This window comes from Citrus clementina, unplaced genomic scaffold (genome assembly GCF_000493195.1).
Source record: "Citrus clementina cultivar Clemenules unplaced genomic scaffold, Citrus_clementina_v1.0 scaffold_5, whole genome shotgun sequence".
Taxonomy (NCBI): Eukaryota; Viridiplantae; Streptophyta; class Magnoliopsida; order Sapindales; family Rutaceae; genus Citrus; species Citrus x clementina.
In genome coordinates this window covers 23,407,673-23,419,669 of record NW_006262201.1, presented here as the reverse complement: position 1 = coordinate 23,419,669, position 11,997 = coordinate 23,407,673, and the positions used below count along the sequence as shown (strand labels likewise).

General features: G+C 31.8%; 1 protein-coding gene across 1 annotated transcript; it reads left to right on the top strand.

Annotated features, from left to right (window-relative positions):
* The first annotated feature begins 6,618 nt into the window (after positions 1–6,618).
* Positions 6,619–11,728, top strand: LOC18040765 (disease resistance protein At4g27190). The gene is made up of 4 exons (XM_024183651.1): positions 6,619–9,504; positions 9,792–10,259; positions 10,723–11,556; positions 11,687–11,728. Exons 1-4 carry the CDS (start codon positions 6,619–6,621, stop codon positions 11,726–11,728), a joined length of 4,230 nt encoding a protein of 1,409 aa, XP_024039419.1.
* Positions 11,729–11,997: the final 269 nt, after the last annotated feature.

Below are 11,997 nucleotides of genomic sequence, written 5' to 3'. Positions count from 1 at the left end.
TAAGTGATTATCTCGTAGTTACACCTCATGAAGGATCTCCTAAGATTAAGTCTTTAGGGTGTGAAGAGACATACCTTAGCTCCTTAGAGAGTGTTTGTGAATTACCTTTATTTTGAATCTGTTTAACTTGTTCTTCTTGTTGCTCATCTTGATTTTTACCTGGTAAATCATATTGTTTGTCTTTTAAAGACTTTTTGTTTTTGTAACTCTTCATATGCATCATCATCAACAACAACTTTCTTCATAGAAGAAAAGTTAGATTCATCAAACATAACATGTATAGATTCTTTAGCGACCAAGGATATTTTATTATACACTCTATAAGTTTTGCTTGTATTTGAATACCCAAGAAAAATATCAACATAAGATTTTAGATTAAATTTACCAAGATTGTCTTTTGTATTCAATAGAAAACATTTGCAACCAAAAACTTTGAAATAGTCAATGTTTTTCTATTTTTCCAAAGCTCATAAGGAGTTTTATTGAGATAAGGTCTAATCAATGCATGATTTAAAATATAACAAACAATGTTGACGGCTCCAACCCAAAAATATTCTAGTAAAGTATTTTCATTTAACATGGTCCTAGCCATTTCTTGGATAGACATATTCTTTCTCTCAACTACTCAATTTTATTGTGGAGTTCTTGGTGACAAGAATTGATGCTCAATGCCAAAGTTATTGTAAAAATTTTCAAAATATAATTTTCAAATTCTCCACCATGATCACTTCTAATGGAAGAAATAACATATCATTTTTCATTTTGAATCTTTTTATAGAAATTTTGAAAGCATTAAAGGTGTCATCTTTATTAGTTGAGAGTAATACCATGTGTATATAGAATAATCATCTATAATTATAAATGCATAATATTTACCACTTAAACTAGCATATTTAGAAAATTCAAACAAATCCATGTGAAAAAGTTAAAGTGGTTTTGAAGTAGAAATATGAATTTTATTTTTAAAGGACGTTTTATTTGTTTTCTAAATTGGCAAACTTCACAAATTCTATCTTTTTTAGAACCAATTTTTAGAAGACCTATAACCAAATCATTTTAAAAAAATTTTGAAATCAAATCCATGCTCGCATGACCTAGTCTTCCATGCCATATCAACTATCATCATGTAATGTGAAAAAAATATTTATCATAAGTTGATACACTATCTATATCAATGGTGTATACATTAACACATCTTTATCTAACAAATAAAACTTTGTCATCACATGCATTTTTAATAATACATTTTGTTTTATAAAAAATAACTCTATAGCCTTTATCACATAAAAATAACTTTGTAACCTTTATCACACAATTTACTAATACTAAGCAAATTCTAAAGCAATATATTTCATTTTTCTTTTTCAAATCATTTACAAGTAAACCTTTATTCTTAGATGAAACATTTTGTTTTTTCTTTAAAAGATGCAATTTCTTCACAAATACTTCTAGGCACTTAATCTTTTTATTCAAAGTGTCATTCTCATTTAAAAGTTCTACTTTTTTCTTTCCAAGAGAAACATTTTACATTTCAATCTTCTTTAAATCTTTATGCAATTTAGAGAATACTTCAAACAACTCATCCTAAGAGGTTTACCTCATCAAGTTCATCTCCTATAATCATCTCCTATAACCATAAGTGCCAAATTTGACACTTCATGGGACTACTCTTCATCTATAGTCTCCTTATCGCTATCATCCCGTGTTGCTACCATGGCTTTCTTCTTTAATTTTTTGAGAAAAGGACATGCTAGTTTTATGTGCCTAGGCTTCCTGCATTTAAAGCAAATAATTGCCTCCTTCTTCTCTTTCTGATTTTTGAATTTCCTTCGCTCGATGGATTTCTTGAAAATTATTTTGATTTTTCCAGCTATCATAGCCATGTCTTCATTTTCGATCTCACTTTCGTTGTCACTTTTAGATCTTGATGCTTTTAAGGAAATACTCTTCTTCTTCTAGTCTTCAATATATTTTTCAGTTGTCAAATCCTTTTCATAAGAAATAAATGAACTAATTAAATCATCAATAAATAAAGTATCATTGGCTTCCTTAATGGCAATTTTCTTAGGTCTCCATTCTTTTGGTAAAGACCTTCTGATTTTTTTTACCTTCTCGCTGTTTGAAAAGGTCTTTCTAAGAGTTCCTAAAGTGTTTATAATGTCTGTTAATCTAGTGTATATGGGATTAACACTCTCATTTTGTTCCATTTATAGCAATTCGTATTGCCTACTATATTTACTAATTTTATATTATTTGACTTGATTTGTAGCTTTATAAATGACTTTATGTTTTTTCCAAATTTCATAAGCATTGGAACAACCTTAAACTCTATAGAATTTTTTTTTATCTAAGGCACAAAACAAAGCATTCATGACTTTGAAATTAAGAGAATCTTTTCTCTTTTCCAACTCATTCCATTCTTGTGAAGGTTTTAGAATTTCTTTCCCTTCTTCATTTTTAGCAGTAGGCATGAATGGACCATCACAATCAACTTCCTATATTTCATAATATAATGCTTGCAAATAAATTCTTATCATAATTTTCCAACATGGATAATCATTCCCATCAAAGAATGGTGATCTAGAAGGGATTAACCTTCCCCAAATCTGGGATCATTTTGGATTACTATGGATCTTTTACTCTAGATGGTTAAGTCCTAACAAGAGAACTTCCTTTGATACCAAATGAAATTCTAGCTAAGCAACCCAAGAGGGGGTGAATTAGGTATTAAAAATTATACTAACAAAAACACAATACAAATTAAACAAATGCTTCAAGAAATTTAATAATGGTAAATTTAACTATGCGTGAAATTAAAAAGATAAGGGAGAAGATAACAAACAGATGAATTTTTATGTAGTTCGGCAAACCCGCCTATGACTACGCCTCCAAGTAATCCAAACTTGAGAATTCTACTATCCAAACCTTCCAAGGCTCTAAAATTTTACAATTGACTTATACGGTGTTAATAAACCTTTACAAGTAATTATGTATACACACACCTCTTTTTCCAAGTGTTTCCCACACTTGTACTCACTCAATTTTGATATTAATTGAAGATTACAAAGATTACACTCTATAAGAGTGTATAAGCAAATGATAGCTCTATAATGATTAATGTATGTAGATAAGCAAAATGAAAGCTCAAGATATATGAATAAGTTTTAGCTTAATTGAGATTGAAAAAAATTGTTAGATTTGAATTTTATAGTTTAAACAATCAAACTAGCAATTATTGGTTTTTCTAGGGACTTGCTGGATCGCCGTTAAAATGAGGCGATTAGCCACTATGTTGATATGGTAAGTTACAGTTGCAAATCAAATTTGAAAACTTTGGTTCAAGTGGATTACCACTTGATTTAAGCGGTTAGCTGCTATGTTTTTGGACTTGAAGTAGTTAGCCGCTATTGGTTAAGCGATTAGCCACTATTGTTCCAGGATTTATAGATTAGACCTAATTTTTTGAAATTATATTACGACCCAAAACGTTTGAAATATTTACAAATATGTCAATTTCTATGATTTAAAACATTATTAGTTGATTTCAAAGTTCTCAAAACTTTTCAATTTAGTCCATAAATTTGGAAAAAGCAACTAATTTTATAAAATCGTTAAAACTTTTATATTATAGAAAATGATGATTTAATTTGAAAATGTCATGAAAAATATCTTGAGCTTTTAAATGTTACATCATGCACACGTTAAATTATACTAGCTTTACAAGAAATTTAACAATAAAGATTGCGTAAACTAGTACCCTTAGTAGTCATCCTTGATTGTCATTGTCTATTGAGTATCTTGATCTTGATCTCACTTGAATGATTTTTGCCCTTCAAAAACTTGTGAAATTGTGAGAAATAAATTTACCATTGTACTCTATGTAGTTTGTTATCATCAAAATCAAGGATTATATAACCATTTAGGCCAACAAAATATTATAATAAATAATAATTATTATGATAAAAAATTAAAGATATTTTGTAATTTGTAACAACTCATCGTGATTTTAAAATAAAATAAATATATCAATGATGATATAATTTATTTTAATTTTAATTTTTACAATTTAAATAAATTAATTAATTATCATTCCATATTTTAATTCCAACTCATTCCATTCCAATTCATTCATATTTTAATCAGTATATCAACTACCCCCGAGCAATGCCCGAAAGACATTGAGGCAAGGGCCACAGAAAAATATGCACTTGTTAGCTTAGCGTTGGTGTCAAGTTTCTTTAGCATTTTAAATTCATAAAAGAACTTATAGTGGTTCTTCATCCTTTGGCTTTTTCGATGTTTACTTTCTGGAGTGAGTGTGCGCAGTGTGAATTCCTCTAACTTCAGTGTTTTCTTCACTATTTTAAGGAGGGATTGGGAATCCCACTCCGTGGACCCCACCCATTTTTGGAGTGGGGAGTGTGAGTGGGACTCCCATGGGAAACCCACTCCTACCTCTCCCTTTTCTACCTTTATTTAATTAAATTTAATATTTAATATTTAATAAAATAAAATAAAATAAATAATATTATTATATTAATAGAGAATTGATAATATTACTATATGCTATCTTTATTTGAAGATATCATATTATTATATTTATTTAAAAATAATAGTATTATATTTATTTAATATTACTAATTAATAATAATAAATAGTTTATTCTAAGAAAATATTAATTTTATACTAAATAATATTATATTATTATTTATATAATAATAAATTTAATATAATTAAATAAAAAATATTTCATTTTATATTTACCTTCCTTTTTTAACCCCCTTTTATTAAATTTACTATAATTATATTTAATAAAATAAAATAAATAATATTTTATTTATTTAAATAATATTATTATATTTAACTAAATAATAATTTGGTTTGATTCTAAGTTTAAATTACTTAAAAATAATATTATTATATTAATAGAGAATTAATAATATTACTATATACTATCTTTATTTGAAAATATAATATTATTATATTTATTTAAAAATAATAGTATTATATTTATTTAATATCAATAATTAGTAATAATAAATAGTTAATTATAAGAAAATATTAATTTTGTACTATGTTAATAGTAAAAATGTTTCATTTACATTGCTCTTATCAATAATTTTTAATTTATATAATTAAAATTAAAATTAATAAAAAATTATGATGTACATAATTAAGAATATTAATAATTATTATAAATTTACAAATATAATAAAATAAATTTTTATTCATTAAATATATTTTTTTATTAACTTTGTAATTAAAAACTATAATTCTTTAAATAAAGATAAAATTATAATTTGAAACTATTTACTCCCAATCCAAGATAAAGTAAACACATAAATTGGATTATAATCTTTATTCCATGCTGATATTCCAGTGTAAGTAAACAACTTACACCCACTTTTACTCCATACTCTCAATCCCAAGATTTCTACTTTTCAAGATTTTCAGTCCAATCCAAAATGTAAACACTATCTATGGTAATTATTCACGCAACTATTTTAATCGAAAATATTTTAATCGAAACTAATAGACCTTTCAACAATTTTAATCGAAAATAATAGACCTTTCAACAATTTTTACGGATTCTGGCAATTGTTCACGAACTATTTTAATAGAAAATATATATGGCTCCATAAACAATGATTATCTCTTGACAGCTGTTCTGCACTCGCTATTTGTACTGAAATAGAAGATTATCTCTTGATGATTATTTAATTGAAAAGAATTTGTCGTTTATATTTGTTCACCTGGCCTTTGGATGAGGATCACATGTTTTATGAACAATCGTAATGTTACTAATGTAAGTCAAGCAATATTTTTTAAATAATGATATTATAATTAAAAATCTAGAAACATTTATAAGACTTAAAGACTAGGTCAGATTAATAATTTTTGTATATGACTTCATTATTAGCTGACAAATAATTAAAAGGCCATAAAACGGGATTTTTAGGTCCCATTTGTATTCTAATATGACACAATTTGTACTTTCATTCCTATAGTAAAGTATATCGAACCTACTACTAATCAAGAAATATATCTATTCAACACATATTTGTTAGAAAGATTATCTACTAATTAATCATTGATTACGAGATTAATATATTGAAATTCAGACTTTTTTTTTCCCCCTTCTGCAGTTTAAAAAGGAGTCGCCCACGAGTACTGAAATAATTTTATCAGATTCGCTTGAAAGTAGTTTTACAAGCAAGCAGTTTTTCCCTCTTGATCCCCGTATTCGTCAGCTCCTACTCTTTGCCTTCAATTCTCCATCAAGAAAACCTCTCCTCATTTTCGTCTTTTGATCTCATACACACTTTGCTTCTGTTGATCGTGGTCACTGCTCGTGCTAACCGTTTTCTTATTTAGCTTTGTTTCCTTTTGCCATCAGCTCTTTGCATTTTCATTGGATCAAGCAACCCTTTTCTTGGTTCAATTTTCTGATCTCAAAAACACTTTGATTCTCTTCTGTTACACTGATTTTCCCCTTGTTTTGTACAAATATAATTTCTTTTTTCAATTTTGCCTTGTTTTCTACTTAATTATCAATTGCGCGGTCGTTGACTCTGTTCTATTTCTATTTCGTTCACTTCCCCAAAAAAGAAAAAAAAAATGGACATTTTGAAAAGCATTGTTCCAGGAGTTGTAAACTGCTTGTCTCCTCACGCACAACGCGAATTTAGTTATTGGTATAACTCCGCTGCCAACTTTGAGAATCTCAAGGCAGAACTCGATAGGCTCAAGGATGAAAGAGAAAGCATTCAGCGCAGAGTTTCTGAGGCTGAAAGAAAAAGTGAAAAGATTGAAGAGAAGGTTGAGAAATGGCTGTTTAGTGCGAACAAGAGCATTGAGCAGGCAGCCAAATTCATTCAAGACGAAGAGAAAGCAAATGAACGATGTCTCATGGGGCTGTTTCCTAATTGGATTATTCGCTATCAGCATGGAAAGAAAGCAGAAACAGAGAAGGAGGCCCTTTTTAAACTCCGAGAAGAAGCTGAGAGATTTGATGATAGAATTTCCTACCGTACCATTCCGGAGGAGATTTGGCTCAAGTCTCACAAAGGCTACGAGGCCTTCGAATCAAGACGTTCTACTTTGGAGGCTATAAAAAACGCATTGATCGATGTTGATGTCAGCATCATTGGGGTGTACGGCATGGGCGGCATTGGAAAGACGACACTGGTGAAGAAGGTCGCCAGGCAAGCTATGGAAGACAAGCACTTTGATATGGTGGTCTTTTCAGAGGTTTCGCAAACTCCAGACATAAAACAGATTCAACAGGAAATTGCCGAGAAGTTGGGCTTGGAGTTGCGCGAGGAAGCTGAGTCTAGAAGAGCTAGTAGACTATATGAAAGATTGGAGAATGAGAAGAAGATCCTTGTGATTCTGGATAACATCTGGAAACCTCTTGATTTGGGGACTATTGCAATTCCTTTTGGAGAAGATCATAAAGGCTGCAAACTACTGCTGACAGCAAGAGATCGTAGTGTCCTCTTAAAAATGGGATCTAAAGACAACTTTTTGATAAACAATTTAAATGAAGAAGAAGCCTGGAGATTGTTTAAGATGATGGCCGGAGATGATGTTGAAAATCGTGAGTTGAAATCTACAGCAATAGACGTCGCCAGGGCATGTGGAGGTTTGCCCATTGCCTTGACTACAGTGGCAAAGGCACTGAGAAGCAAGAGTCTTCATGAATGGAAGAATTCCTTGCGAGAACTCCGAACGCCTTCAATGGTAAACTTCGAAGGAGTATCTGCAGAGACTTATTCAAGTATTGAGCTGAGTTTCAACCATTTAAAAGGTGAGCAACTCAAGAAAATTTTTCTGCTCTGTAGTCTAATGGATAACCGTATTCTTACTTCGGACTTGTTTAAGTACTCCATGGGTTTGGGTATATTTAAAGGAGTCAATAAGATGGAAGATGCACGAGACAAATTATTTGCATTGGTCCATGAACTTAGACACTCTTGTTTGTTGCTTGAGGGTGAGAGCAATGAACAATTTTCAATGCATGATGTTGTTCGTGATGTCGCAATATCAATTGCATGCCGCCACCAACATGTGTTTTTGGTGAGAAATAAGGATGTGTGGGACTGGCCAGATGAGGATGCACTTCGAAAATGCAATGCGATCTCTTTAAGAAATAATAGTAATCGTGAATTTCCTGAAGGATTAGAATGCCCAAACCTTGAATTTTTATTTGTCTCTCTCAAAGATTCTTCTCTTGAAATCAATATTCCTGAGAACTTTTTTGTAGGGATGAAAAAGCTTAGAGTTCTAGATTTTACTCGAATGCAGTTTTCTTCTTTTCCATCTTCAATTGATCTTCTACCAAATCTTCACACACTATGTCTGGATCAAAGTGCGTTGGGGGACATAGCAATCATTGGGAAGTTGAAGAATCTAGAAGTCCTTAGCTTTTTGAAGTCTGATATTATGCAGTTGCCCGGAGAACTAGGTCAATTGAATAAGTTGAGATTGTTAGATTTAACCAATTGTTTCCATCTAAAAGTTATTGCGCCTAATCTCATATCAAGCTTAACTCGATTAGAAGAGCTGTATATGGGTAATTGCTTCATTGAATGGGAGGTTGAAAGAGCCAACAGCAAAAGAAGTAATGCTAGCCTTGACGAATTGATGCATTTACCTCGGCTAACCACTCTAGAAATTGACGTTAAAAGTGACAATATTTTACCAGAAGGTTTTTTGGCCAGAAAGCTCGAAAGGTTCAAAATATCTATTGGAAATGGGTTATTCATGCATCCCATGAGTGTTGGCCAACATTGGTTTAAAAGTCGGCCTCGCTTTTCGATCAACAGTGATCGCAAGAGTTTAATATCATTGAAGCTCAAGCTTGATTTTATGGACATTTGCTCCATGAAATTGCAGGGCATCAATAACGTTGAATACTTATGGTTGGACAAGCTGCAAGGCATCGAGAATGTTCTTTTCAATTTGGACACGGAGGGCTTTTCACAATTGAAGCTTCTCTGGGTTCAAAATAATCCTGACTTCTTTTGTATCGTCGATTCAAGGGAGATGGTCGCTTGTGATGCCTTTCCTCTTTTGGAGTCACTTACCATTCACAATTTGATCAACATGGAGAGGATATGTGTTGATCGGCTCAAAGTAGAGTCTTTCAACGAACTCAAAACCGTAGAAGCATATAATTGTGATAAGTTGAGTAATATCTTTTGGCTCTCTACTACAAAATGCCTTCCAAGACTTGAGAGAATTGCAGTTGTTAATTGCAGCAAGATGAAAGAGATTTTTGCAATTGGGGAAGAAGTTGATAATGCAATTGAGAAGATAGAGTTTGCTCAATTAAGATCTTTGAGTCTGGGGAATCTTCCTGAGGTTACAAGTTTTTGCCGCCGTGAGGTGGAGACTCCTTCAGCATCACCGAACAGACAAGTGTCGCAAGAGGAATCGACGACTATGTATTGCTCCAGCGAAATCACTTTGGATATTTCAACTCTGCTTTTCAACGAGAAGGTGCGTAGGCTAACATTTTCTTTATTCTATTATGCGTTCTCTTTTGATATCATACGTGGAAAATAATTAAATCATTTGAAGAATTGAAAAAAAACGGAAAAAAGGATAAAAAGAATCTCACGCGCTCACTAATTGAGCTCTTAACAAGTAGTATGAATTAGAATGCATACTCAGCTGTCAGTTGGAAATTGATTCTGACTTGCATGAATTTGCAATCAAAGAAGAAAATTTCAACAAGTGCTTCCCATATGGATATTGGATCTAACCAGAAATTCTTATTCTTTTAGGTTGCGTTGCCTAACTTGGAGGCTTTGGAGATATCTGAAATTAATGTCGACAAGATTTGGCACTACAATCATCTTCCGGTCACGTTTCCTCGCTTTCAAAATTTAACACGATTGATTGTGTGGCGTTGTCACAAATTAAAATACATATTTTCAGCGTCTATGATCAGAAGCCTTAAGCAGCTCCAACACCTAGAAGTTCGCTTCTGTGAGGATTTACAGGAGATCATTTTTGAGAATAGAGCAGATGAAGTGATCCCTTATTTTGTCTTTCCACAGCTCACCACTTTGAGACTCCAAGGTCTACCAAAACTTAGATGTTTGTACCCTGGAATGCATACTTTGGAATGGCCCGCGCTAGAAATTCTTTCAGTGCATTGTTGTGACAAATTAAAGATATTCACTGCAGATTTATCGCAGAATGATCAACTTGGCATTCCTGCACAACAGCCCCCATTGCCGTTGGAAAAGGTATGAAGCCATTTTCTAGATTTTTTGTCTATAGCTTATTTTTAACTTTGAAAAATATGGCAAAGCATCAATAAATTAATACTCAATAAATTGAAAACTTTTATTATACAATAATCTTTGCTAGTCTAGATTAAGAGATCAATGTGGTAGATTAATAATTATATGAACTTTTTTTTGTATAGCATTTCTAAAAGAATCCTTAGTGTTTCCATATAGAAGAACTTACAAAATAAATTAGTAATTTATTATTGTGCAATAAAATAATTTCGAGCCAGTATAAATCAACCTTTTTCCCTAATTTCTTTTTTACCTCTAAAATTAACATATAAAAAATCATTTAATAAATTTTATCAATAATTCAATTTTTTTTAAAATATAATATAAAACAAATACTATAAAGTCACTGCGTGTGACCGTAGATCATCAATTGACCTCATTAGTTATTATGATTGATGATGATCAGATCGTACCCAACTTGATGGAACTATCACTAAGTGGAAAAGATGTGAAGATGATTTTGCAGGCCGATTTCCCACAACACCTTTTTGGCAGTCTTAGAGAACTAGAGATTGCTGCAGATGACTCAGCTTGTTTTCCAATCTGGAACGTACTGGAGAGATTTCACAATCTCGAAATACTCACACTGTCTTTTTTTTCATTCGACGAAGACGTATTTTCGATGGAAGGATGCTTAGAGAAACATGTGGGGAAGTTGGCAATGATAAAAGAATTAAAGCTGTACCGGCCCTATCATCTGAAGCAGCTGTGCAAACACGATTCCAAACTTGGCCCCATTTTTCAGTATCTTGAAATTCTAGGAGTATATCATTGTCAAAGTCTGTTAATTCTATTGCCATCATCATCGGTATCTTTTCGGAACCTAACAAAACTTGTAGCTTTCGGTTGCAAGGAATTGATACACTTAGTAACATCCTCCACAGCAAAAACTCTAGTGCGACTGGTCAAAGTGCAAGTATATGGATGCAGAGCAATGACAGAGGTGGTAATAAATGACAAAGATAGAGTTGAAAAAGAAGAGATTGTTTTCTGCAAATTGAAGTCGTTGCAACTGTTTGATTTAGATAGCCTCACAAATTTCTGCCCTGCCAATTACACCTTCAAATTCCCATCTTTGCAAGAGTTGTGGGTGATTGGTTGTCCCAAGATGAAGATTTTCACTACAGGAGAATCAATCACGCCTCTAAGAGTAAACGTCTGCTATGGAGAGACAGCGGATCAACGGCGCTGGGCTAATAATGATCTAAACACAACCATACAACAATTACATGCTGAGAAGGTACGTATGTACATATTACTCTCTATCTCCCATGATAAATTTTTACAATATTTGCTTTCTTAAATACAATATAGATAAGATATTTGTTATAAAGTAAGTTTAAATTGATGAATAAGAATTTTACTTTCAGCTGTTGGCGGTGTCGTCGTCATACTCTACGCTGTACGACTAATTTCATAGGCTTCTTATGACTTGGAGTTGCGAAGTTTTAGAAGAAAGTCTCAACTGGTAATTAGTTTTTATTTAATTTATTTAATCCCATAGCTTGTTTCGCAATTTCATCTGAATTATTTAGAATGGGTTCCTCAGTTTACTGTTAAATTTGCAATGCAATTTTAATGATCCTTTCAGACTTTTATGGACAGATTTTGCATAATTGAATGTCTTTTTAGTGTAGTTTAATTTGAGTCTTTTTCTTTTTTTTTTGCGAGCTCCCCTCGT

Bases quoted from the DNA above. Each gene is read 5' to 3' on its own strand.
- LOC18040765 (XM_024183651.1), top strand. From the start codon at position 6,619: ATGGACATTTTGAAAAGCATTGTTCCAGGAGTTGTAAACTGCTTGTCT. The intron at 10,260-10,722 runs GTATGAAGCCAT...GATGATGATCAG, and splicing joins CCCCATTGCCGTTGGAAAAG to ATCGTACCCAACTTGATGGA. The intron at 11,557-11,686 runs GTACGTATGTAC...TTTTACTTTCAG, and splicing joins AACAATTACATGCTGAGAAG to CTGTTGGCGGTGTCGTCGTC.